Source organism: Pseudophryne corroboree, chromosome 5 (assembly GCF_028390025.1).
Source record: "Pseudophryne corroboree isolate aPseCor3 chromosome 5, aPseCor3.hap2, whole genome shotgun sequence".
NCBI lineage: Eukaryota > Metazoa > Chordata > Amphibia > Anura > Myobatrachidae > Pseudophryne > Pseudophryne corroboree.
Window position 1 is genome coordinate 377,421,006 of NC_086448.1, and position 27,699 is coordinate 377,448,704.

The following is a 27,699-nucleotide window of genomic DNA, read 5'->3' on the forward strand; positions in this document are numbered from 1 at the left end:
GTCATCCGCACTCTCCCGCCCGTTTGGGAGCTTTGGTATAATCCCCATGGTCCTTACGGAGTCCCCAGCATCCACTAGGACGTTAGAGAAAATAAGATTTTACTTACCGATAAATCTATTTCTCGTAGTCCGTAGTGGATGCTGGGCGCCCATCCCAAGTGCGGATTGTCTGCAATACTTGTACATAGTTATTGGTACAAAAATCGGGTTATTATTGTTGTGAGCCGTCTGTTCAGAGGCTCCTACGTTGTCATACTGTTAACTGGGTTCAGATCACAAGTTGTACGGTGTGATTGGTGTGGCTGGTATGAGTCTTACCCGGGATTCAAAATCCTTCCTTATTGTGTACGCTCGTCCGGGCACAGTATCCTAACTGAGGCTTGGAGGAGGGTCATAGGGGGAGGAGCCAGTGCACACCACCTGATCCTAAAGCTTTATTTTTGTGCCCTGTCTCCTGCGGAGCCGCTAATCCCCATGGTCCTGACGGAGTCCCCAGCATCCACTACGGACTACGAGAAATAGATTTATCGGTAAGTAAAATCTTATTTTTAAGTTTTTGTGTGTGTTCTTTTGGCGTGCACTACTTTGCCTTTATAGCTGTTTATACTGTGGTAAAATGTAAAACTTTGACAAAACATACTGAGTTTAATACAAGTTCTCTTTAAACTTTTTTTTCTAATTTTCTTATTAATAGGCTACTGTTTTTATATACGTTTTTTCATATCTGTTTAGGAATTCTTATTAAGTGGTTGATGTATCAAGCAGTGAAAAGCATGGTTGCTATGGACCACTTCTCCACTGGGCAACTTCTCCATTGTTTCTCTGCTCGATGTCCTGATCATTGGGGGTCATTCCGAGTTGTTCGCTCGCAAGCTGCTTTTAGCAGCTTTGCACACGCTAAGCCGCCGCCTACTGGGAGTGAATCTTAGCTACTTAAAATTGCGAACGAAAGATTCGCAATATTGCGATAAGACATCTCTGTGCAGTTTCTGAGTAACTCGAGACTTACTCTGCCAGTGCGATCAGTTCAGTGCTTGTCGTTCCTGGTTTGACGTCACAAACACACCCAGCGTTCGCCCAACCACTCCTCCGTTTCTCCAGCCACTCCCGCGTTTTCCCAGAAACGGTAGCGTTTTTTCACACACACCCATAAAACGTCCAGTTTCCGCCCAGAAACACCCACTTCCTGTCAATCACATTACGATCACCAGAACGAAGAAAAAACCGTGAGTAAAATTCCTAACTGCATAGCAAATTTACTTGGCGCAGTGCGGACATTGCGCATGCGCACTGAGCGGAAAATCGCTGCGATGCGAAGAAATTTACCGAGCGAACAACTCGGAATGACCCCCATTGTTTCTTTGCTTGATGTTCTTGATGTCCTGAACATCTGCTGATGTTTCTCTTCTCTGTCCTGATCAGATGTATTTTGTATAATCATAAGTTTAAAAAAACTAGTAAAGGGGAATATTTCCATCACCTAGCCAGAACCTCTCTGGCAGCATGAAGATCAAGTTTATTTGAAGAAGCACTAAAACTTGGGACCGGAAGCCCTAACAAGGCTGTCCATGGGCTAAAGGTAACCTAAGTTTGGAAAATCTCTCTCAAAAGGGACTGAATACTGGCCCAGTATGGGCAGATCTTTGGGCATATCCATCATATATGGAGGAAATCCCCCTTCTGAACACAACTCCACCAGCATAAAGAAGAGCAATGGGTAGATTTTATTCAGTCTAGAGGGCACCAGATACCACCTAGTATATATTTTATACCAGTTTTCTTTAATCAAGGGAGAAATGGATGACCGAGCAACATTTTGTCATGATCCGGCATGCATCCTGTCCCGGTGGGGGGGGGGGGGGTCAAATCTTTCTCCCAGTGACTTTCATGTGGAAGAATAGGGTCTGTACCAGAGGGACTGTAGCATGTTATAGAAGATGGAGAAAATGTCCTGTTTCATTGGCGAATGATAATATAACCTCTCAAGGGCTGATAGCTATCTAAAGATAGAAGGTCTAGGCAATGAGTTTATATAGGGACTTAATTGAAATATTTAAAAAAGACAGGTTGAGAAATGGTATTTCTGAGAGAGAATCTAAGGAACACCAGGATGTCCCCTCAATGAGGTCCATAACGACTCTAGGATGGACAGGAAACTAGCGCCAGGAATATGAACAGGCAGCCAAGGAACCTGGTGGGAAGTCCAGGTTATCCCAGAGCGGGGTAAGGGGGCAGGGATTGGAGGTGAGGTCAAAATGACAGTTGCAGAGGAACCAAATAGAGCCAGTGAAATTAGTAGCCGGGTTAGAAACCTGGACCTCACTTCCTGAAGGAGTTGGTATGATAAATGAAAGTTAGTGACGACAACTTGGCATCATTCGTTTCTATCTGTACTCAGGATAAGCTAGTGAAGAAGAGAACCAGGTGAGTGCCTGGCTCAAATGAGTCGCATAATAATTCTGTAAATCGGGAAGGCCCCTGCCGCCACCCAAAGCACTTCTAGACAGAAGCAAAAGCAAAAATGAAAAATAAGGGACACCCATGCCTGTTGCCGTTAACTAATTGTAAAACAGTCTTAGTCCCTGCCATTCACACGCATCCTAGCCATTGGATTACAGTACAGTGCTCAGATCCCAGTGAGACTGCTTCCTCCCACGCCAAAATTACGCAGGATGCTGAATATGAAAGGCCATAAAATACTGTCAAACACCTTCTCTGCATCTAATGAGAGAAGGAGAGTGTGTTTTGTGTTTATTAATAATATGTACAAGATTATTCGTCCTCCTTGCGTTATCTCCTGCTTGTTGGCCTGTGATGAAGCCCATCTGCATGTGTAAGCATTTATCCTCTCCGCTAAAACGTTAGAAAACAATTTAATGGCATTATTCAAGAGAGAAATGGGCCTATAGCTAGAGCACATATTAGGATCCTCGCCAGGCTTGTGGATTATAATGATACATGCTTCTAATGTATGAGTGGGGAGTGGCTGACCCTTAAGGAATCTGTTCAATATTATACAAAGATGGTGAAGTGAAATATATTGGAATTTGTTGTAATAGGCCACTGGAAGGCCATCAGGCACAGGAGCTTTGCCTGTTTTTCTCTTGCATCCTAGGGGATACTGGGAATCCATTTAGTACCATGGGGCATAGACTGGTCCACTAGAAGCCATTGGCACTTTAAGAAATTGATAGTGTGTGCTGGCTCCTCCCTCTATGCCCCTCCTACCATACTCAGTTTAGAAAATGTTATTTTCAGGCAGGACTGGATGGCACCAGCCTGCCTGCTTCGTCGGACTTAGGGGGGAGAGTGGCTCAACCTCTCACAGGGTTAATGGTCCCGTTCCCCACTGACAGGACACTAGCTCCTGAGGGAACTATTCGCAAGCCCCACCATGGCGAGCGTGCATTCCAGCAGCACGCCGCCACCCCTAACAGAGCCAGCAAAGTGAAGAGTGATGAGTACTGAGCCGGCGTCCCAGTTAGCGGGTTGCCGGCCATTATGGCGTCATAAGGGTACGGAGACACACAGCTTCTAAATGGGGCAGACTGCGTCTCCCGCTGTGTATGGAGTATGGACACAGACGCAGAACAGCGGACACCGTACCCAGAATGGCAACATAGCCATAAAAGGAGTCTGTCTGCATTTTATGCACAGGACACATACAGCCAGCATAAAAAAGTACGGGAAGACCGTGCGCCATTGAAGGGGCAGGGCTCCACTATGAGCAGAACCAGCAGCTCATCAGCGCCATTTTCCCTCTGTAGCTGACACAGACGCTGACTGAAAGGGATACGCAGCTCCTCCGGAGAGACGCCAGATTACCTCAGCGGTACCAGGGGGTCATAGCAGGGGGGGGGAGCGATTGTTAGTGTACTAAGTCCCTAATCTAGGTACATAGTCTGTGACCCGGTTAAACTTGGCATTAGCATTAAGGGCGCCATGTACTGATTCCATACTCCCTCTGTGTTTCCCTGGAAGGGCTCTTTGTAGGTTAATTGTGCATGTAACCTTTTCCTGTGTGTGTGTGTGTGTGTGTGTGTGTGTGTGTGTGTGTGTGTGTGCTGTCACTATACAGTATGTCAGGCAAAGAGTGTGTTTCATGTAAAACACAGTGTTCCTCTTCACCAGGGGGTTCACTAGTATGTACTCAATGTAGTGACCCTTCCCAGGCTAGTGGGGCAGAAGCAGCATGGCTGGACTCCATTAGGGGAATGATTTCCACAATCTCTACTAAGTTATTTCGGAATGAGAAAGAGACGCATTACTTATGACAATCTATGAGTTTATGAAACAAGACTCAGTACCCAGACCAGCGTCTCAGTTCCCTGTCATTTTTCCGCAAAAACGCACTTTGGCTCATATCCTGCAGTCTGACTTGGATGATGAAGGGTCAGACATGGAGGAGGGTGAGGTGGAGTCAGAGGTGGGAGAGGGTACTATGTCGCAGGGAATAGAGGCTCTTATAGAAGCTATCAGAGATGTTCTGAATATCCCTGATAAGGTGACAGAGTGAAGTGAGGAATCTTATTTTAATAAAAAAAAGAAATCCTCAGCCACTTTTTCTGTGTCAAAAGGAATTAAATACCCTGTTTGAAGAACCAAGGGTTAATCCTGATAAGAAATTTCAAAACCCTAAACGGTTATTTTCATCCTTTCCGTTTCCTCCTGAGGTTAGGAAAAAATGGGAAAATCCACCAATAGTGAATGTATCCAGCTCTCACGGATAATTGTACTGCCTGTCCCGGGTGCAGCCTCCCTCAAAGATGCGGCTGACCGCAAGATTGAGACTATGCTCAAATCTTTGTATACAGCTGCGAGGGTGGCCCAGAGACCCACTATAGCATGTGGGTGGATTACGTGAGCCATTGCTAAATGGTCGGGTAACTTAATTGAGGGGTTTGATACCTTACCTCAAGGGGAGATTGTTTTGCTCCTGCAACATATACAGGACTCTGTGAAATAAATAGGCTTGCTTAATGCACGCACTACAGCTCTGGCAGTGTCTGCACGCAGGAGTCTATGGCTACGCCAGTGGACGGCTGATGCGGACTCCAGAAAAGTCGTGGAAGGCCTACCTTTCACAGGTGAGGCCTTATTTGGAGATGAACTAGACAAATAGATTGTAAGCTTGCGAGCAGGGCACCCCTACCTCTATGACTGTTTGTTATTACCCAGTTTTGTTATATCATTGTTTTGTTATATCATTGTTACTTCCAATTGTGAAGCGCAACGGAATTTGCTGCGCTATATAAGAAACTGTTAATAATAATAATAACAAATAATAAAAAATGGATCTGCAAAGCTTCTGCGGGTAAGTCCACATACCTTCTGCAGCTCCCCCAGCTAGGAAGACCTACTCAGGACCCAATTTACAGTCCTTTCGGACTGCCAAGTTTAGGGGCAAGCCCAGAGGTTCTTCTACCGCCACCAGAGACGCTAGAGCAGGCATGTCCAAACTGCGGCCCTCCAACTGTTGAGAAACTACACATCCCAGCATACCCTGACACAGCTTTAGCATTCACTGACAGCAAAACTGTGTTAGGGCATGCTGGGATATGTAGTTTCACAACAGCTGGAGGGCTGCAGTTTGGGCATGCCTGCGCTAGAGGTAAACCACACAAACCAGCAACTGACGGTTCACAGGAACAGGGCTCAAGCTCTGCTTCCTCAAAACCTTCAGCTTGACGGTGGACCAAGATGCCTGGAAGACTGGCAGGTGGGAGCCCAACTAAAATTCTTCAGTCACATCTGGACAACATCGTGCCAGGATCCCTGGGTCATAGATCTTCTTTCCCAGGGCTACAGGCTGGAGTTCCAGGAGCTCCCACCTTACAGATTCTTCAAATCAGGCTTACCAGTTTCACAAGAGGCAAGTATAACTTTACAGGATGCCATTCAAAAACTGGTACAGACCCAGGTCATTGTTCCAGTTCCACCTCATCTGCAAAACACGGGGTTCTATTACAACTTGTTTGTAGTACCGAAACCGGACGGTTCGGTGAGGCCGATACTGAACCTCAAGTCGTTGAACCCATTCTTACGAGTGTTCAAATTCAAGATTGAGTCTCTGAGAGCGGTGATCTCAGGTCTGGAGGAGCGCCTAGTGCCTCTGGATTTCAAGGATGCGTACCTACACATTCCAATCTGGCCGCCTCATGAGGCTCATCTACGATTTGCACTGCAGAACTGTCACTACCAGTTCCAGTCCCTGCCATTTGGTCTCATGGCACCGAGAGTGTTCACCAAAGTGATGGCAGAGATGATGTTTCTACTCCACAATCAGGGAGTGAACATAATTCCGTACCTGGACGATCTTCTGATAAAGGCACCATCCAGGGAGCAGTTGTTGGACAGCATTGGCCTCTCAACCAGACTACTCCTGGATCACGGGTGGATTCTGAACCTACCAAAATCTCACCTGGAACCAACACAGAGGCTTCCTTTCCTGGGAATGATACTGGACACAGAGTCCCAGAGAGTGTTCCTTCCCTTGGAAAAGGCTATGGTAATCTAGTCGATGGTTTGGGCTGTCCTGAAGCCAACCCGGATCTCGGTGCATCTGTGCATTCGCCTTCTGGGGAAAATGGTGGCCTCTTACGAGGCGCTTCAGTATGGAAGGTTTCATGTGAGGCCCTTCCAACTAGATCTATTGGACAAATAGTCCAGATCGCATCTTCACATGCACCAGAGGATCCGTCAGTTGCCAAGAGCCAGGATCTCCCTCCTTTGGTGGCTACAGACTTCTCACCTCGTCGAGGGTCGGGATTCAGAATTGGATTCTGCTAACCACAGACACAAGCCTCAGAGGTTGGGGAGCAGTCTTCCAGGGGGTGCAGTTTCAGGGAAGATGGTCAAGTCAGGAAGTCGTCCTTCCACTAAACATCCTAGAACTCGGGGTTATCTACAATGCCCTACTGCAGGCCTCATCTCTACTTCGGGATCAGGCCATTCAAGTCCAGTCAGACAATGTGATGGCGGTAACGTACATAAACCGACAGGGCGGAACGAAAAGCAGAACAGCAATGTCAGAGGTGTCAAGAATTCTCCTCTGGGCGGAAAAACAAGCCGTGGCATTGTCGGTGGTCTTCATTTCCGGGAGTAGACAACTGGTATCAGACTTCCTCAGCAGACACAACCTGCACACGGGGGAGTGGGGCCTTCACCCAGAGGTGTTCCGGTGGTTGACACGTCAGTGGGGGTATCCACAAATCGACATGATGGCCTCTTTACTCAACAAGAAGCTCACACAGTAATGTCCTCATTGCTCCGGACTGGCCACGACGGGCCTGGTATGCGGATTTTCTCAAGATGCTGCTCGAGGATCCGTGGCCTCTACCTTTTTGCGGCGATATTCTGCAACAGGGCCCGTTTGTCTATCAAGACGTACCGCGGCTATGTTTAACGGCATGATTTTAGCCAGGAGAGGGATTCCTGACAAGGTCATCCCGACTATGATCCAAGCCAGGAACGGGGTAACGTCTAAACATTACCACCGTATCTGGAGGAAATATGTGTCTTGGTGTGAGAGCAGAAAATATTCTGGAATTTCATCTGGGACGTTTCCTGCTTTTTCTGCTGTCAGGAGTGAATGTGGGCCTGCGTCTGGGCTCCATAAAAGTCCAGATTTCGGCCTTGTCTGTTTTCTTTCAGAAACAGTTGGCTTCTCTCCCTGAGGTCCAAACGTTCTTGAAAGGTGTTCTGCACATCCAACCTACCTTTGTGCCTCCCACCTTGGGATCTCCATTTGGTGCTGCAGTTCCATGGCTTCAGCAAGATGTGTGTCGGAGTTGGGGGCGTTGTCTTACAAGAGCCCCTACAATATTTTCCATGAGGATAGAGCTGAACTCAGAACTTGTCAGCAATTTCTTCCTAAGGTGGTGTCCGCATTTCACATCAACCAAACTATTGTGGTTCCGGTTGCTATGGACAACTCTGCTACTTCAAAGTCTTTGGATGTTGTGAGGGCTTTGAAGGTGTATGTAAAGAGAACTGCTTGTCACAGGAAATCGGACTCGCTGTTCGTTCCCTATGATCCCAATAAAATTGGGTGTCCTGCTTCAAAGCAGTCAATTGCATGCTGGATCAGGCTCACTGTCCAGCATGCTTATTCCATGGCAGGCTTGCCGGGTCCAAAATCTGTACAGGCCCACTCTACTAGGTCGGTGGGTTCTTCTTGGGTGGCTGCCTGGAGTGTCTCGGCTTTACAGCTCTGCCAAACAGCTACTTGGTCAGGTTCGAACACGTTTGCTAAGTTTTTTACAAATTTGATACTTTGGCCTCTGAGGACCTTCAGTTTGGTCAATCCGTTCTGGAGGAACCTCACCACTCTCCCACCCGGTTTGGGAGCTTTGGTACTTCCCCATGTAACTAAATGGATTCCCAGTAATACCCTAGGATGTAAGAGAAAATAGGATTTTAATTACCTACCGGTAGGGGATACTGGGCACCCGCCCGGTGCTTCGTTATTCCTGCACGGTTACTTGTTTAACTACTGTTTGGTTCAGCTGTTGCTGTTCCGGTTTTCAAGTTTGGTTAGCATGGCTTTCCTCTTGTTGTGTGTGTGCTGGTTCGTAATCTCACCACTTTCCTTATCTATACTTATCTCAAAGTATGTCTGTCTCCTCGGGCAGTTTCCTAGACTGAGTCTGGTAGGAGGGGCATAGAGGGAGAAGCCAGCGCACACTATCAATTTCTTAAAGTGCCCATGGCTCCTAGTTGACCCGTCTAGACCCCATGGTACTAAATAGATTCCCAGTATCCCCTACGGACTACGAGAAAAAGATTTACTGGTAGTTAATTGAAATCCTATTTTTTGCATCTTCAATATACCCTCTAAAGGCGGGTACACATGGGTGAGATAATGACTATGGCCGATTCTGACTTTGCGATTTCCCTTGAACTCCCCGGAGCCCAGAACCACTGATATTGACTATACACATGGTGCGATTTTGCCTATACTAGAAACTAGATTGTACACTTTCTAGTGAAAATTGACCTGCCTGCACAGTTTATTTTTTCTTGCAATACTGACCCGCCGGGTCGCGTATTGGTATCGCAAGATGTATACACACGGTGCGGTATGAACTATATTTTCTTGGAAGAAATATTGCACCATGTGTAGGCCCCATCGAGAAATCTCAGAGCCCAGTCGAAGCACCATGGCATGACTAAGTTTGGAAGGATGACATTTGGCAAGGAAGTAGTTCATATCCTGAAAAGGGAAAGAACAGGTAGAGTTGGTTTCTGTGTGTTATGATGAGCAATAAAACTTCAAATTCTTTAAGGATTCTATCCAGGTCGTAAATCAGTTCACCAATTTTAGATTTAATAGGATATTGTTAGAGAAAGTTTTAGCTTTCCACTTCCCTGCCAAGAGTTTATTGGCCGTGTCACCCTTCTCATAATACTGCTGGTTGAGACAACTGAAACATTGGGCCTAATTCAGACCTGACCGTAGCAACAAATTTGTTAGCAGTTGGGCAAAACCATGTGCACTGCAGGGGGGGGGAGTTGTAACATGTGCAAAAGGAGTTACATTTGGGTGGGTTATTTTGTTTCTGTGCAGGGTAAATACTGGCTGCTTAATTTTTACACTGCAATTCAGATTTCAGTTTGAACACACCCCACCCAAATCTAACTCTCTGCACGTTATATCTGTACCCCCTTGCAGTGCACATGGTTTTGCCCATCTGCTAACAAATTTGCGGCTACGATCAGGTCTGAATTAGGCCCACTGTTCGGTCTTGTGGGATAACAACACATTGAGCTCACCCTTGGCCTTAATAAACTGCTCTAGATCAACTAGATTTAGAGAAGATTTATGAGCAGCCGATGTACCTGATCAGTCAACTCTATATAATAGAGTGAGTACAGCTCTTAAGTCTCGAGGTGATTTGAATGAGATGACACCGCAAGACCGCTTTGTGATCCTCCCATAATGTCATGTCTCCTATTCCCGGTGTCTGATTGTTTGGAAAAATAGTCTTCCAAAATCTGAGAAACTTTGTTTACCAACCTCTTTATTCTGTAAGATAGATTCATTCAGACACCAGGAGGGAGGAGAAGAAAGGGGGTCTATACCCGACAAAAGCATGGACACTAGAGCATGGTTGGACCACGTTGACAGGATGTACTTTATAGTAACATCTCTAATTTTAGTCCTGTCCAATATAAATCTTATCTGTTCTGGTGTAAATTGTATGTACCTGAAAGAAGAAATTTTAATATTTTGCCAGAGAGTCCTAAATTTGCCAGGAGTCAAACAAGTGGTTCTTGAGAATAGAATGAAGAGTTCTGGAGTTGCGAACACTAGAGGAGGTCAATGAGGTTGGGAGGAGATGTGACCTACCAAATTTGGGGCGGAGAACCGTATTAAAATCTCCCACTAAGATAACTGCTCCCTTACGAAAAATGAGTACTTTGGGCATCTAGTGAGGCAAAGAAAGAGACCTGATCAGAATGGGGAGTGTATACATTCCCCAAAGTCACTGGGACAAGATTCAAAGTACCCACCACTGTAATAAATCTGCCCTGTTTACCTTCTACCGTTGTCTCCACCTCTAGCTGTAAAAGGGGCGGCCACTAGGATGGCAACACCTTACTTCTTATGGGTATGGTCACATGCATGAATGGCTGTATGGAACCTCTTGGAAAGAAGAAATGGGTGTGGTAGGCCCACAAAAGTGCATTTCCTGGAGGTACAGCATATCCCCTCAAACCTGCTTCAAAAATAGAAATAATATTCGTGGACTATACAAGTGTATAACATTGTATGTTACTATACGCACATTCATTTAAATAAATACCAAATAGCAAGAATGAAAGTACTGTACACATAAACCCAACTCTATGGACCCCCGGGTAGAGGGACAAAATTTTGAGGGTGGGGGACAGAAAATAAGAAGAAAACATGTGAAACCTAGGACTCGTAGCCCTAAGGCATGAGTCTCAGGGGGAATATTGTTTGAAACATGGAGCTTTCCTCTTTTTGAAGAGGAGGCTGTCATGCTCCATGTCAAAATTTAAAGTGTGAGACTTGTTTACACTGATGGAGTTAAAAACTTGTTATAGATGACTATCAAAACCAGATACTGGTCATATAATGATTTTGTGGCAGTTTCTGACCGTATTACAATGAATGTTTAGCACCATAATGATATAAATGTGTTAATGAAAATCTTATTTTTTTCCTCTGCCAGTGGATATACTTATGACAACTTACTGCCATTTCTATTTCACTGGCCTTAGATTAAATATCTGATTATGATTTCAGATTCTCAAATGTTTGCAGTTTCCATTTCACCAGGAACGTTTAAGCTTCAGTGCTAGAGATCACTGGTTTTGGATGAAAACAATGTGTTTTTTACTTGTAGGTCTGGAAGGTCAAGAAAGCCTTGAAAATAACCTTTCTATTCCGAGGTCTGACTCCAGTAATCAAGGTAAATTTGTTTTTGTTAGTGGTGTATTGCATTATCATTAGAGGATTCTCCCCTTATGACTAATCTAATTTAATGTTTTTCAGTTCATCTGTCTGGTCCTGTGTACATTTATTACAGCTCATACTATGAGGTTTTAGTGAGCTGTGAGAGTAGAGATTATATTTCAACCAGTCAGTCTACGGCTGTTTGGCCGTTTATTATCACAATTAATAAATCATATATGATGTCTGATTGTCGAACATAGGTTTGACTCAGCTGATCAGAGGGAGCTGTTACTGTTTCTCTGTTTATATTATTCTCCCTTTGGTACGAAGAGTTGAAGAATTTATCGTACAGTGTTTAGTGTCTTTATTGTATATTGAATGATATGACATTAACTATTTCTGTATGGATTAACTGAACTATTGATGAGATGTAAATTTTGAAGTGAAGATCGGGCAGTATCCATTTGCAGATTTGGGCCATAATGCTTCTGATAAACACCTATAACCAGTTTATCCTTAATACTATTTATATACACAAATTGAGAGTTAGTGGGCGGGTGTTTAAACCACTGCCAATATTGTGTAGGGAATTACGAGTCTACAAATTTAAAATACTGTTGGTAATATTATTGACAGTATACTGCCTACCCTCTCATTTGAGAGTGATCATATTTTTGTATATTATCACCATGAGCTCTGCACTCAGTTCCTTCAGCCAGGTCTCTGTGAACGCATTTCCCGACATCCGTCTTTACTATTTTGCTAACCATTTAAGTCAAGGTGTAAGTTCATTAGCGACCTGTAGTACACCTAGAAGTTAGATTGTGTAACATTTCTTCTGTCATCCATTGTAGGCGTTTCATCCCCTGTTAGGCCCACATCCGTGAGATCCACCCTGTAGCTGCTTTCTCTTACGTCCTAGAGGATGCTGGGGACTCCGTAAGGACCATGGGGTATAGACGGGCTCCGCAGTAGACATGGGCACTCTAAAGACTTTAGATGGGTGTGCACTGGCTCCTCCCTCTATGCCTCTCCTCCAGACCTCAGTTAGATCCTGTGCCCAGAGGAGACTGGATGCACTGCAGGGCAGCTCTACTGAGTTTCTCTGAAAAGACTTTTGTTAGGTTTTTTATTTTCAGGGAGCACTGCGGGCAACAGGCTCCCTGCATCGTGGGACTGAGGGGAGAGAAGCAGACCTACTTAACTGATAGGCTCTGCTTCTTAGGCTACTGGACACTATTAGCTCCAGAGGGTTGGAACACAGGTGTCGTCCTCGCTGTTCGTCCCGGAGCCGCGCCGCCGTCGTCCTCACAGAGTCGGAAAATAGAAGCCGGGTGAGTATAAGAAGAAAGTAGACTTCACAGGCGGCAGAAGACTTCAGATCTTCACTGAGGTACCGCGCAGCGGTAACGCTGCGCGCCATTGCTCCCACACATACACACACAGAAGGCACTGTGCGGGTGCAGGGCGCAGGGGGGGCGCCCTGGGCAGCAATATTAACCTCAAGGGACCCTGGTTAATATATTAGATACTGCGGAGGCAGTATATTGAAAAACCCCACGCCAGTATAAAGAATTTGAGCGGGACCGAAGCCCGCCGTTGAGGGGGCGGAGCTTGATCCTCCAGCACTAACCAGCGCCATTTTTCTCCACAGCAAGCTGCAGAGAAGCCGTTCCCCGGACTCTCCCCTGCTAAGCAAGTACAGAGGGCAAAAAAGAGGGGGGGGGGCACATTTAATTGGCGCAGTGAGTATTATTTATTCTATAAAAGAGCGCTGTACAGTCTGGAATTTTATTCCAGTGTCCAGTGGCGCTGGGTGTGTGCTGGCATATTCTCTCTCTGTCTCTCCAAAGGGCCTTATTGGGGGGCTGTCCCCATAATTGTATATCCCAGTGTGTGTGGGAGTGTCAGTACGTGTGTGTCGACATGTCTGAAGCGGAAGGCTCGTCTAAGGAGGAAGTAGAGCAGATGATTGTGGTGTCTCCGTCGGCGACACCTGATTGGTTGGATATGTGGAATGTTTAAAATGCAAATGTGTCTTTATTACATAAAAGATTGGACAAAGCAGAGTCCAGAGAAAAAGCAGGGAGTCAATCCATGGCTTTGACTGTGTCACAAGGCCCCTTCGGGCTCTCATAAACGTCTCCTGTCCCAGGTAGCAGACACTGATACCGACACGAATTCTGACTCCAGTGTCGACTACGATGATGCGAAGTTACACCCAAGGGTGGCCAAAAGTATTCATTATATGATTATTGCAATAAAAGATGTTTTGCATATCACAGAGGAACCCTCGGTGCCTGACACGAGGGTATGCATGTTTAAGGAGAAGAAATCTGAGGGTAACCTTTCCCCCATCTCATGAGCTGAACGCTTTATTTGAAAAAGCTTGGGAAACTCCGGACAAGAAACTGCAGATTCCCAAGAGAATTCTTAAGGCGTATCCTTTCCCCGCACAGGACAGGTTACGGTGGGAATCCTCGCCCAGGGTGGACAAGGCTTTGACGCACTTGTCCAAAAAGGTGGCGCTACCGTCTCCAGACACGGCAGCCCTCAAGGATCCTGCTGATCGCAGACAGGAGACTACCTTAAAATCAATTTATACACATACGGGTGCCTTGCTCAGACCGGCAGTAGCATCGGCATGGGTATGTAGCGCAATAGCAGCATGGGCAGATAACTTGTCATCTGACATTGACACCCTAGATAAGGATAGCATTTTATTGACCTTGGGTCATATTAAAGACGCAGCGTTATATATGAGAGATGCTGCAAGAGACTTTGGGCTATTGGGTTCAAGAGCCAATGCCATGGCAATTTCTGCTAGGCGAGCCCTGTGGACCCGCCAATGGACGGGTCATGCTGATTCAAAGAGACATATGGAAACTTTGCCTTACAAGGGTGAGGTTTTACTTGGGGAGGGCCTCGCGGACCTGGTTTCCACAGCAAAAGATAACACCTCAATATCAGATGCAGTCCTTTCTGTCGCATAAGTCCAGAAGTGGTCGTGGCTCGTCCTTCCTCACCAGAGGTAAGGCTAGAGGGAAAAGAATGCCTGCTACGGCTAGTTCCCAGGAACAGAAGTCCTCCCCGGCTTCTACAAAATCCACCGCATGACGCTGGGGCTCGACTACGGGAGTCCATGCAGGTGGGGGCACGCCTTCGACTCTTCAGCCAGGTCTGGGTTCTGTCAGATTTGGATCCTTGGGCGATAGAAATTGTATCCCAAGGCTACAAACTGGAATTCGAAGAAGTGCCTCCTCGCCGATTTTTCAAGTCGGCTTTGCCAGCTTCTCCCCCAGAGAGGAAAATAGTTTTAGCTGCAATACAAAAGCTGTGTTGACAGCAGGCGATTATCAAGGTTCCCCTAATACAACAGGGGGAAGGGTACTATTCAACCCTGTTTGTGGTCCTGAAACCGGATGGCTCGTTCAGACCCATTCTGAATCTAAAATCCCTAAACCTGTATCTAAAGAGGTTCAAATTCAAGATGGAATCTCTCCGGGCAGTGATCTCCAGCCTGGAAGGGGGGGGGGGGATTTTATGGTATCACTAGACATAAAGGAAGCATACCTTCATGTCCCCATTTATCCTCCTCATCAGGCGTACCTGAGATTCGCTGTACAGGACTGTCATTACCAGTTTCAGACGTTGCCGTTTGGGCTGTCCACGGCCCCAAGGATTTTCACCAAGGTAATGGCGGATATGATGGTGCTCCTACGCAGGCAAGGAGTCACAATTATCCCATACTTGGACGATCTCCTGATAAAAGCGAGATTGAGAGATCAGTTGCTGAAAAGCGTGTCACTCTCCCTGAGAGTGCTGCAGCAACACGGCTGGATCCTAAATCTGCCAAAGTCGCAGTTGATTCCAACGACTCTGCTATCATTTTTAGGAATGATTCTGGACACGGAAAAGAAGAGTTTTTCTCCCAACGGAAAAAGCCCAGGAACTCCAGAGCATGGTCAGAGACCTGTTAAAGCCAAAAAGAGTGTCCGTTCATCAATACACTCGAGTACTGGGAAAGATGGTGGCGGCCTACGAGGCCATCCCCTTCAGCAGGTTCCATGCTTCTGGACAAGTGGTCGGGGTCCCATCTACAAATACATCAGAAAATAAGCCTGTCCCCCATGGCCAGGGTGTCTCTCCTGTGGTGGCTGCAGAGTGCTCACCTTCTAGAGGGTCGCAGGTTCGGCATTCAAGACTGGTTTCTGGTAACCACGGACGCGAGCCTCCGAGGATGGGGAGCAGTCACACAAGGAAGAAATTTTCAGGGACTATAGTCAAGCCAGGAGGCTTGTCTACACATCAACGTGCTGGAATTAAGGGCCATATACAACTGCCTACGACAAGCGGAGACTCTTCTTCGCGACCTACCTGTTCTGATTCAATCAGACAACGTCACAGCAGTGGCTCATGTAAACCGCCAAGGCGGGACAAGGAGCAGAGTGGTAATGGCGGAAGCCACCAGGATTCTTCGCTGGGCAGAAAATCACGTAAGCGCGCTGTCAGCAGTCTTCATTCCGGGAGTGGACAACTGGGAAGCAAACTTCCTCAGCAGACACGATCTCCATCCAGGAAAGTGGGGACTTCATCAAGAAGTTTTTGCAGAGATAACAAGTCGTTGGGGGCTTCCTCAAATAGACATGATGGCATCACGCCTCAACAAGAAACTTCGGAGGTATTGTTCCAGGTCAAGGGACCCTCAGGCTGTAGCGGTAGACGCCCTGGTGACACCGTGGGTGTTTCCGTCGGTCTATGTCTTCCCTCCTCTTCCACTCATCTCAAAAATACTGAGAATCATAAGACGAAAAAGAGTCCAGACAATACTCATTGTTCCGGATTGGCCTTGAAGGGCTTGGTATTCAGATCTTCAGGAGATGCTCACAGAAGATCCGTGGCCTCTTCCTCCCAGGGAGGACCTGTTGCAGCAGGGGCCCTGCGTGTTCCAAGACTTACCGCGGTTACGTGTGACGGCATGGCGGTTGAACGCCAAATCCTAGCTAGGAAAGGTATTCCGGGGGAAGTCATCCCTACTGTGATAAAAGCTAGGAAGGAGGTGACGGCGAAACGTTATCACTGTATCTGGAGGAAATATGTATCTTCGTGTGAAGCCAAGAATGCTCCTACGGAAGATTTCCACCTGGACCGTTTTCTCCACTTTCTGCAGACAGGAGTGGATATGGGCCTGAAGTTAGGCTCCATTAAGGTGCAGATTTCGGCCCTGTCAATATTCTTTCAGAAGGATTTGGCTTCTCTTCCAGAAGTCCAGACTTTTGTAAAGGGAGTGCTGCACATCCAGCCTCCTTTTGTGTCCCCAGTGGCGCTATGGGACCTTAACGTGGTGTTACAGTTCCTTAAGTCACACTGGTTTGAACCTCTTCAAACAGTTGAGTTAAAATTTCTCACTTGGAAGTGGTCATGTTGTTAGCCTTGGCATCTGCGAGGCGGGTGTCCGAATTGGCAGCTTTGTCTCACAAAAGCCCCTATCTGATTTTCCATGTGGATAGAGCAGAGTTGAGGACTCGTCCTCAATTTCTGCCTAAGGTGGTTTCATATGAACTAACCTATTGTGGTGCCTGTGGCTAAGGATGACTTGGAGGATTCCAAGTCTCTTGATGTAGTCAGGGCCTTAAAAGTTTATGTAGCCAGGACGGCTCGGGTTTGGAAAACAGAGGCACTGTTTGTCCTGTATGCAGCCAACAAGGTTGGCGCTCCTGCTTCTAAGCAGACTATTGCCCGCTGGATCTGTAACACGATTCAGCAGGCTCATTCTACGGCTGGATTGCCGTTACCAAATTCGGTAAGGCCCATTCCACTAGGAAGGTGGGCTCTTCTTGGGCGGCTGCCCGAGGTGTCTCGGCATTACAACTTTGCCGAGCAGATACTTGGTCGGGTTCAAACACTTTTGCTAAATTCTATAAGTTTGATACCTTGGCTGATGAGGACCTCATGTTTGCTCAATCGGTGCTGCAGAGTCATCCGCACTCTACCGGCTGGTCTGGAGCTTTGGTATAATCCCCATGGTCCTTACGGAGTCCCCAGCATCCTCTAGGATGCTGGGCGCCCGTCCCAGTGCGGACTAAATTCTGCAAGGCTTGTATATAGTTATTGCTTACATAAGGGTTATGTTACAGTTTTGATCAGTCTCTGGCTGATGCTGTTTTGTTTCATACTGTTAACTGGTTAGTATATTCCATGTTGGATGGTGTGGGCTGGTATGTATCTTGCCCTTAGATTAACAAAAATCCTTTCCTCGTACTGTCCGTCTCCTCTGGGCACAGTTCTTAAACTGAGGTCAGGAGGAGGGGCATAGAGGGAGGAGCCAGTGCACACCCATCTAAAGTCTTTAGAGTGCCCATGTCTCCTGCGGAGCCCGTCTATACCCGATGGTCCTTACGGAGTCCCCAGCATCCTCTACGGACTAGGAGAAAAAGATTTACCGGTAGGTTTAAAATCTTATTTTTTCGCTTTCTATTTTGGACTGTTTCTGTCATACTCTTTTTCCTGGGGATTAAAGGAGATGTCAGGGTTGTGTCTGATCTCCTCAATTCTGGCCAATGCACTTCTCTGGGTGATTTGCAATACCCACTGTTAGTCCTTTTTGCTTATGTTTAAGTATTCTCTCTCCCTTGTTTCATTAATAGATCTCTAAATCCCTTGTGTATATCGGCCTTCTGCTGAAGGGACTTGTATCTGTCCACTATAAGCTCCATGCTCAGCAGCCAGTCACACCAAACCGTGAACTTCAGTGGGAGAAAGACTTGGGGAGTGCACCAGATGATGACACTTGGTCTGTGTTGAGAGAGAGGGTTTATAGGTCCTCTCCTTGGTTAAGGAGAATGCATACAAGGTCTGTTGTTGGTGGTACCTACTAGGCACTCGATTTAGGGAAAATGTATGGCTCCACCTCGGATCAGTGTTGGGGAGGACGTTACATTGTGGGTTCTTTCTTGCATATCTGCTCATCATGCCTGACGATGGCCAAATTCTGGGATGGTGTAGCTCATCTCCTTTATGAAGTTCTTGAAATACCAATTTCTCTGACGTCCTAGTGGATGCTGGGAACTCCGTAAGGACCATGGGGAATAGCGGCTCCGCAGGAGTCTGGGCACAACTAAAAGAAAGCTTTTAGACTACCTGGTGTGCACTGGCTCCTCCCACTATGACCCTCCTCCAAGCCTCAGTTAGATTTTTGTGCCCGGCCGAGCTGGATGCACACTAGGGGCTCTCCTGAGCTCTTAGAAAGAAAGTATAATTTAGGTTTTTTATTTTACTGTGAGACCTGCTGGCAACAGGCTCACTGCAACGAGGGACTAAGGGGAGAAGAAGCGAACCTACCTGCTTGCAGCTAGCTTGGGCTTCTTAGGCTACTGGACACCATTAGCTCCAGAGGGATCGACCGCATGGAATTGGCCTTGGTGTTCGGTCCCGGAGCCGCGCCGCCGTCCCCCTTACAGAGCCAGAAGCAAGAAGAAGTCCGGAAAATCGGCGGCATGAAGACTTCTGTCTTCACCAAGGTAGCGCACAGCACTGCAGCTGTGCGCCATTGCTCCTCATACACACTTCACACTCCGGTCACTGAGGGTGCAGGGCGCTGGGGGGGGGGGGGCGCCCTGAGCAGCAATAAAAATACCTTGGCTGGCAAAACAATCACAATATATAGCCCCAGAGGCTATATATGTGATAATTACCCCTGCCAGAATCCTTAAAAAAGCGGGAGAAAAGTCCGCGAAAAAGGGGCGGAGCTATCTCTCTCAGCACACTGGCGCCATTTCTCCCTCACAGTTCCGCTGGAAGGAAGCTCCCTGGCTCTCCCCTGCAGTCTACACTACAGAAAAGGGTAAAAAAAGAGAGGGGGGGCACTAAATTTAGGCGCAGTAAATATTATAGCAGCTATAGGGGACATAATTCAGTTAGTCCCTGCATTATATAGCGCTCTGGTGTGTGCTGGCATACTCTCTGTCTCCCCAAAGGGCTTCTGTGGGGTCCTGTCCTCCATTAGAGCATTCCCGGTGTGTGTGCGGTGTGTCGGTACGGCTGTGTCGACATGTTTGATGAGGAAAATTATGTGGAGGCGGAGCAGATGCCCATAGAAGTGATGTCACCCCCTGCGGGGCAGACACCTGAGTGGATGGTTTTATGGAAGGAATTACGTGCAAGTGTCGACTCCTTACACAAAATATTTGACGACATGCCAAATGCGGGACAGCCGGCTTCTCAGCTCGTGCCTGCCCAGGTGTCTCAAAGGCCATCAGGGGCTCTAAAACGGTATTATGTTTGGGGAGAAAAAACTACCCGTAGTTTTTCCCCCATCTGAAGAATTAAATGAAGTGTGTGAAGAAGCGTGGGCTTTCCCCGATAAAAGATTGGTAATCCCTAAAAAATTACTAATGGCGTTCCCTTTCCCGCCAGAGGATAGGGCACGTTGGGAAACACCTCCTAGGGTGGATAAAGCGCTCACACGGTTGTCTAAAAAGGTGGCACTTCCGTCTCCGGATACGGCCGCCCTAAAGGAGCCTGCGGATAGAAAGCAGGAGGCGATCCTGAAGTCTGTATATACACACTCAGGCATTATACTTAGACCAGCTATTGCGTCAGCATGGATGTGCAGTGCTGCCGCTGCATGGTCAGATTCCCTGTCAGAAAATATTGACACCCTAGACAGGGACACTATTCTCCTAACCATAGAGCATATAAAAGACTCAGTCTTATACATGAGAGATGCACAGAGGGAGATCTGCCGGCTGGCATCTAAAATAAGTGCATTGTCCATTTCTGCTAGGAGAGGCTTATGGACTCGGCAGTGGACAGGGGATGCAGATTCCAAAAGGCACATGGAAGTTTTGCCTTATAAGGGTGAGGAGTTATTCGGGGATGGTCTCTCAGACCTAGTTTCCACAGCGACAGCTGGGAAATCAGCATTTTTACCCCAGGTTCCCTCACAGCCTAAAAAAGCGCCGTTTTATCAAGTACAGTCCTTTCGGACCCAGAGAAACAGGCGAGTAAAAGGCGGGTCCTTTCTGTCCAGAGGCAGAGGTAGGGGAAAAAGGCTGCAACAAACAGCAGGTTCCCAGGAGCAAAAGTCCTCCCCCGATTCTTCCAAGTCCGCCGCATGACGGTGGGGCTCCACAGGCGGAGCCAGGTACGGTGGGGGGCCGCCTCAAAAATTTCAGCGATCAGTGGGCTCGCTCACAGGTGGATCCCTGGATCTTTCAAGTAGTATCTCAGGGGTACAAACTGGAATTCGAGGCGTCTCCCCCCCGCCGTTTCCTCAAATCTGCCTTGCCAACGACTCCCTCAGGCAGGGAGGCTGTGCTAGAGGCAATTCACAAGCTGTATTCCCAGCAGGTGATAGTCAAGGTGCCCCTACTTCAACAAGGACGGGGTTACTATTCCACACTGTTTGTGGTACCGAAACCGGACGGTTCGGTGAGACCCATTTTAAATTTGAAATCCTTGAACACATACATAAAAAAGTTCAAGTTCAAGATGGAATCGCTCAGGACGGTTATTGCAAGCCTGGACGAGAGGGATTACATGGTATCCCTGGACATCAAGGATGCTTACCTGCATGTCCCCATTTATCATCCTCACCAGGAGTACCTCAGATTTGCGGTACAAAATTGCCATTACCAATTCCAGACGCTGCCGTTTGGACTGTCCACGGCACCGAGGGTGTTTACCAAGGTAATGGCGGAAATGATGATACTCCTTCGAAAAAAGGGAGTTTTAATTATCCCGTACTTGGACGATCTCCTAATAAAGGCGAGATCCAGGGAGCAGTTGTTGGTAGGAGTAGCACTATCTCAGGTGGTGCTACACCAGCACGGTTGGATTCTGAATATTCCAAAGTCACAGCTGGTTCCGACGACACGTCTACTGTTCCTGGGAATGATTTTGGACACAGTCCAGAAAAAAGTTTTTCTCCCGGAGGAGAAAGCCAAGGAGCTGTCATCTCTAGTCAGAGATCTCCTGAAACCAAAACAGGTGTCGGTGCATCACTGCACGCGAGTCCTGGGAAAGATGGTGGCTTCTTACGAAGCAATTCCTTTCGGCAGGTTCCATGCCAGAATCTTTCAGTGGGACCTGTTGGACCAATGGTCCGGATCGCATCTTCAGATGCATCGGCTAATAACCCTGTCTCCAAGAACCAGGGTGTCTCTGCTGTGGTGGCTGCAGAGTGCTCATCTCCTAGAGGGCCGCAGATTCGGCATACAGGACTGGGTCCTGGTGACCACGGATGCCAGCCTTCGAGGCTGGGGGGCAGTCACACAGGGAAGAAACTTCCAAGGACTATGGTCGAGTCGGGAGAGTTCCTTGCACATAAATATTCTAGAACTAAGGGCCATTTACAATGCCCTAAGTCAGGCAAAACCCCTGCTTCAAAACCAGCCGGTACTGATCCAGTCAGACAACATCACGGCGGTCGCCCATGTAAACCGACAGGGCGGCACAAGAAGCAGGACGGCAATGGCAGAAGCCACAAGGATTCTCCGATGGGCGGAAAATCACGTGCTAGCACTGTCAGCAGTGTTCATTCCGGGAGTGGACAACTGGGAAGCAGACTTCCTCAGCAGGCACGACCTCCACCCGGGAGAGTGGGGACTTCATCCAGAAGTCTTCCAGCTGATTGTAAATCGTTGGGAACGGCCACAGGTGAACATGATGGCGTCCCGCCTAAACAAAAAACTGGAGAGATATTGCGCCAGGTCAAGGGACCCTCAGGCGATAGGGGTGGACGCTCTAGTGACACCGTGGGTGTACCAGTCAGTTTATGTGTTCCCTCCTCTGCCTCTCATACCAAAGGTACTGAGAATAATAAGAAAACGAGGAGTAAGGACAATACTCGTGGTTCCGGATTGGCCAAGAAGAGCTTGGTACCCGGAACTTCAAGAGATGATCTCAGAGGACCCATGGCCTCTGCCGCTCAGACATGACCTGTTGCAGCAGGGGCCCTGTCTGTTCCAAGACTTACCGCGGCTGCGTTTGACGGCATGGCGGTTGAACGCCGGATCCTAAAGGAAAAGGGCATTCCGGAGGATGTCATTCCTACGCTGATTAAAGCCAGGAAAGATGTAACGGTAAAACATTATCACCGCATATGGCGGAAATATGTTGCTTGGTGTGAGGCCAATAAGGCCCCAACAGAGGAATTTCAGCTGTGTCGATTTCTGCACTTCCTACAGGCAGGAGTGACTATGGGCCTAAAATAAGGCTCCATTAAGGTACAGATATCGGCTCTGTCGATTTTTTTTTTCCAAAAAGAACTAGCTTCACTACCTGAAGTTCAGACATTTGTAAAAGGAGTGCTGCATATTCAGCCCCCCTTTGTGCCTCCAGTGGCACCCTGGGATCTCAACGTGGTGTTGAATTTCCTAAAATCACATTGGTTTGAGCCACTAAAGACCGTGGATCTAAAATATCTCACGTGGAAAGTGGTCATGTTATTGGCTTCGGCCAGGCGTGTATCAGAATTGGCGGCTTTGTCATTTAAAAGTCCTTATCTGATTTTCCATATGGATAGGGCAGAATTGAGGACTTGTCCCCAGTTTCTCCCTAAGGTGGTATCTGCTTTTCACTTGAACCAACCTATTGTAGTTCCTGCGGCTACTAGCGACTTGGAGGATTCCAAGTTACTGGACGTAGTCAGGGCCTTGAAAATTTATGTTTCCAGGACGGCTGGAGTCAGGAAAACTGACTCGCTATTTATCCTGTATGCACCCAACAAACTGGGTGCTCCTGCTTCTAAGCAGACTATTGCTCGCTGGATTTGTAGCACAATTCAGCTGGCGCATTCTGCGGCTGGACTGCCGCATCCTAAATCAGTAAAAGCCCATTCTACAAGGAAGGTGGGCTCATCTTGTGCGGCTGCCCGAGGGGTCTCGGCTTTACAACTTTGCCGAGCTGCTACTTGGTCAGGGGCAAACACGTTTGCAAAATTCTACAAATTTGATACCCTGGCTGAGGAGGACCTTGAGTTCTCTCATTTGGTGCTGCAGAGTCATCCGCACTCTCCCGCCCGTTTGGGAGCTTTGGTATAATCCCCATGGTCCTTACGGAGTTCCCAGCATACACTAGGACGTCAGAGAAAAGAATTTACTCACCGGTAATTCTATTTCTCGTAGTCCGTAGTGGATGCTGGGCGCCCGTCCCAAGTGCGGATTGTCTGCAATACTTGTACATAGTTGTTGTTCACAAAAGGGTTATTGTTATGAGCCATCTGTTGAGAGGCTCAGTTAAATTTCATACTGTTAACTGGATATGGTATCACGAGTTATACGGTGTGATTGGTGTGGCTGGTATGAGTCTTACCCGGGATTCAAAATCCTTCCTTATTGTGTCAGCTCTTCCGGGCACAGTATCCTAACTGAGGCTTGGAGGAGGGTCATAGTGGGAGGAGCCAGTGCACACCAGGTAGTCTAAAAGCTTTCTTTTAGTTGTGCCCAGACTCCTGCGGAGCCGCTATTCCCCATGGTCCTTACGGAGTTCCCAGCATCCACTACGGACTACGAGAAATAGAATTACCGGTGAGTAAATTCTTATTTTCTCTAACGTCCTAGTGGATGCTGGGGACTCCGTAAGGACCATGGGGAATAGACGGGCTCCGCAGGAGACAGGGCACTTTAAGAAAGAATTTGGATACTGGTGTGCTCTGGCTCCTCCCTCTATGTCCCTCCTCCAGACCTCAGTTTGAATCTGTGCCCGGACGAGCTGGGTGCTACTTAGTGAGCTCTCCTGAGCTTGCTATAAAAGAAAGTATTTTGTTAGGCTTTTTTATTTTCAGAGAGATCTGCTGGCAACAGGCTCTCTGCTACGTGGGACTGAGGGGAGAGAAGCAGCCCTACTCACTGAAGATAGGTCCTGCTTCTTAGGCTACTGGACACCATTAGCTCCAGAGGGATCGTACACAGGATCTCACCCTTTTTCGTCCGATCCCAGAGCCGCGCTGCCGTCCCCCTCGCAGAGCCGAAAGACAGAAGCCGGTGAAAGAAGCAAGAAGACTTCGAAATTGGCAGCAGAAGACTCCAGTCTTCATACTGAGGTAGCGCACAGCACTGCAGCTGTGCGCCATTGCCCCCACACTACACCCACATACTCCGGTCACTGTAGGGTGCAGGGCGCAGGGGGGGGGCGCCCTGGGCAGCAATTAGAGACCTCTTGGCAAAAGTGGGCATGTATACAGTTGGGCACTGTATATATGCGTGGGCCCCCGCCATATTTTTACACAGAAATGCGGGACAGAAGCCCGCCGCTGAGGGGGCGGGGCTTCTTCCTCAGCACTCACCAGCACCATTTTCTCTCCACAGCTCCGCTGAGAGGAAGCTCCCCAGGCTCTCCCCTGCAGAACCACTGTAGAAGAGGGTAAAAAGAGAGGGGGGGCACATAAATTAGGCGCAAAAACAGTATATACAGCAGCTACTGGGTTAATTAACACTAAGTTACTGTGTGATTCCTGGGACATATAGCGCTGGGGTGTGTGCTGGCATACTCTCTCTCTGTCTCTCCAAAAGGCCTTGTGGGGGAACTGTCTTCAAAAAGAGCATCCCCTGTGTGTGTGGTGTGTCGGTACGCTTGTGTCGGCATGTTTGACAAGGAAGGCTATGTGGAAGCAGAGCGGGAACAAATGAATGTGGGGTCGCCGCCGACGGCGCCGACACCCGATTGGATGGATATGTGGAAGGTTTTAAATGATAATGTTACTTCCTTGCATAAAAGGTTGGATAAAGCTGAAGCCTTAGGACAGCCGGGGTCTCAGCCCATGCCTGATCCTATGTCGCAGAGGCCGTCGGGGTCTCAGAAGCGCCCTTTATCCTAAATTGTTGACACAGATATCGACACGGATTCTGACTCCAGTGTCGATGGCGATGATGCAAAGTTACAGCCTAAATTGGCTAAAGCCATCCGTTATATGATTATAGCAATGAAGGATGTGTTGCTCGTCACAGAGGAAACCCCAGTCCCTGACAAGAGGGTTTATATGTATGGGGAAAAAAGGCAAGAGGTGACCTTTCCCCCTTCACATGAGCTAAATGAGTTATGTGAAAAAGCTTGGGAATCTCCAGATAAAAAACTGCAGGTTTCCAAACGGATGCTTATGGCGTATCCTTCCCCGCCAACGGATAGGTTACTCTGGGAATCCTCCCCTAGGGTAGACAAAGCTTTAACACGCTTATCCAAGAGGGTAGCCCTGCCGTCACACGATACGGCCACCCTAAAAGATGCTGCGGATAGAAAGCAGGAGGGTACCCTGAAGTCCATTTATACACATTCAGGTACCTTACTAAGGCCGGCGATTGCGTCGGCCTGGATGTGTAGTGCTGTAGCAGCATGGACGGATACCTTATCTGAGGAACTTGATACCTTGGACAAGGATACTATATTACTGACCCTGGGGCATATAAAAGACGCTGTCCTATATATGAGAGATGCTCAAAGAGACATTAGCCTACTGGGCTCTAGAATAAATGCAATGTAGACTTCTGCCAGAAGGGTCCTGTGGACTCGGCAATGGACAGGCGATGCCGACTCAAAAAGGCACATGGAGGTTTTACCTTACACGGGTGAGGAGTTGTTTGGGGAGGGTTTCTCGGACCTGGTCTCCACAGCTACGGCTGGAAAGTCAAATTTTTTGCCATATGTTCCCTCACAACCTAAGAAAGCACCGTATTACCAAATGCAGTCCTTTCGATCACAAAAGGGCAAGAAAGTCTGAGGTGCGTCCTTTCTTGCCAGAGGCAGGGGTAGAGGACAGAAGCTGCACAATACAGCTAGTTCCCAGGAACAGAAGTCCTCCCCGACTTCCACTAAATCCACCGCATGACGCTGGGGCTCCACAGGCGGAGCTAGGCCTGGTGGGGGCGCGTCTCCGAAATTTCAGCCACAGGTGGATCCCTGGGCTATAGATATTGTGTCTCAGGGATACAAGCTGGAATTCGAAGAGATGCCCCCTCACCGTTACCTCAAATCGGCCCTGCCAGCTTCCCCCTTAGAGAGGGAAATAGTGTTAGCTGCAATTCACAAATTGTATCTTCAGCAGGTGGTGGTCAAGGTTCCCCTTCTTCAACAAGGAAAGGGTTACTATTCGACCATGTTTGTGGTACCGAAACCGGACGGTTCGGTCAGACCCATATTGAATTTAAAATCCCTGAACATATACCTGAAAAGGTTCAAGTTCAAGATGGAATCGCTCAGAGCGGTCATCGCAAGCCTGGAAGGGGGGGATTTTATGGTGTCTCTGGACATAAAGGATGCTTACCTTCATGTCCCCATTTCTCCACCTCATCAGGAGTACCTCAGATTTGTGGTACAGGGTTGGCATTACCAATTCCAGACGTTGCAGTTTGGTCTCTCCACGGCACCGAGAATATTTACCAAGGTAATGGCGGAAATGATGGTGCTCCTGCGACGGCAAGGAGTCACAATTATCCCATACTTGGACGATCTCCTCATAAAGGCGAGGTCCAGAGAGCAGTTGCTGATCAGCGTAGCACGCTCTCGGGAAGTGTTACAACAGCAAGGCTGGATTCTAAATATTCCAAAGTCGCAGTTGATTCCTACGACTCGTCTGCCCTTCCTGGGCATGATTCTGGACACAGGCCAGAAGAGGGTTCATCTCCCGATGGAGAAGGCTCAGGAGCTCATGACACTGGTCAGAGACCTATTAAAACCAAAACAGGTGTCTGTGCATCACTGCACGCGAGTCCTGTGAAAGATGGTGGCATCATACGAGGCCATTCCCTTCGGCAGGTTCCATGCGAGGACCTTTCAATGAGATCTGTTGGACAAGTGGTCCGGATCACATCTACAAATGCATCGGCTGATCACCCTATCTCCCAGGGCCAGGGTGTCTCTCCTGTGGTGGCTGCAGAGTGCTCACCTTCTCGAGGGCCGCAGATTCGGCATTCAGGACTGGGTCCTGGTGACCACGGACGCAAGCCTCCGAGGGTGGGGAGCAGTCACACAGGGAAGAAATTTCCAAGGTCTGTGGTCAAGTCAGGAGACTTGCCTTCACATCAATATCCTGGAACTAAGGGCCATATTCAACGCCCTAAGTCAAGCGGAGACCCTGCTTCGCGACCAATCGGTGCTGATTCAGTCAGACAACATCACCGCAGTGGCTCATGTAAACCGCCAAGGCGGCACAAGGAGCAGGGTGGCGATGGCGGAAGCCATCAGAATTCTTCGCTGGGCGGAGAATCACGTAAGAGCACTGTCAGCAGTGTTCATTCCGGGAGTGGACAACTGGGAAGCAGACTTCCTCAGCAGGCACG

General features: G+C 48.0%; 1 protein-coding gene across 3 annotated transcripts in view; it reads left to right on the plus strand.

Annotated features, from left to right (window-relative positions):
- The window catches only part of CLPTM1L (CLPTM1 like), a 269,603-nt gene that overhangs the window by 192,593 nt on the left and 49,311 nt on the right, over positions 1 to 27,699 (plus strand). For all 3 annotated transcript variants that reach the window (XM_063922687.1, XM_063922689.1, XM_063922688.1), the window contains exon 11: positions 11,376 to 11,441. In XM_063922687.1, the coding sequence (XP_063778757.1) occupies positions 11,376 to 11,441 (66 nt within the window). The remainder of the gene's footprint in view (positions 1 to 11,375; positions 11,442 to 27,699) is intronic.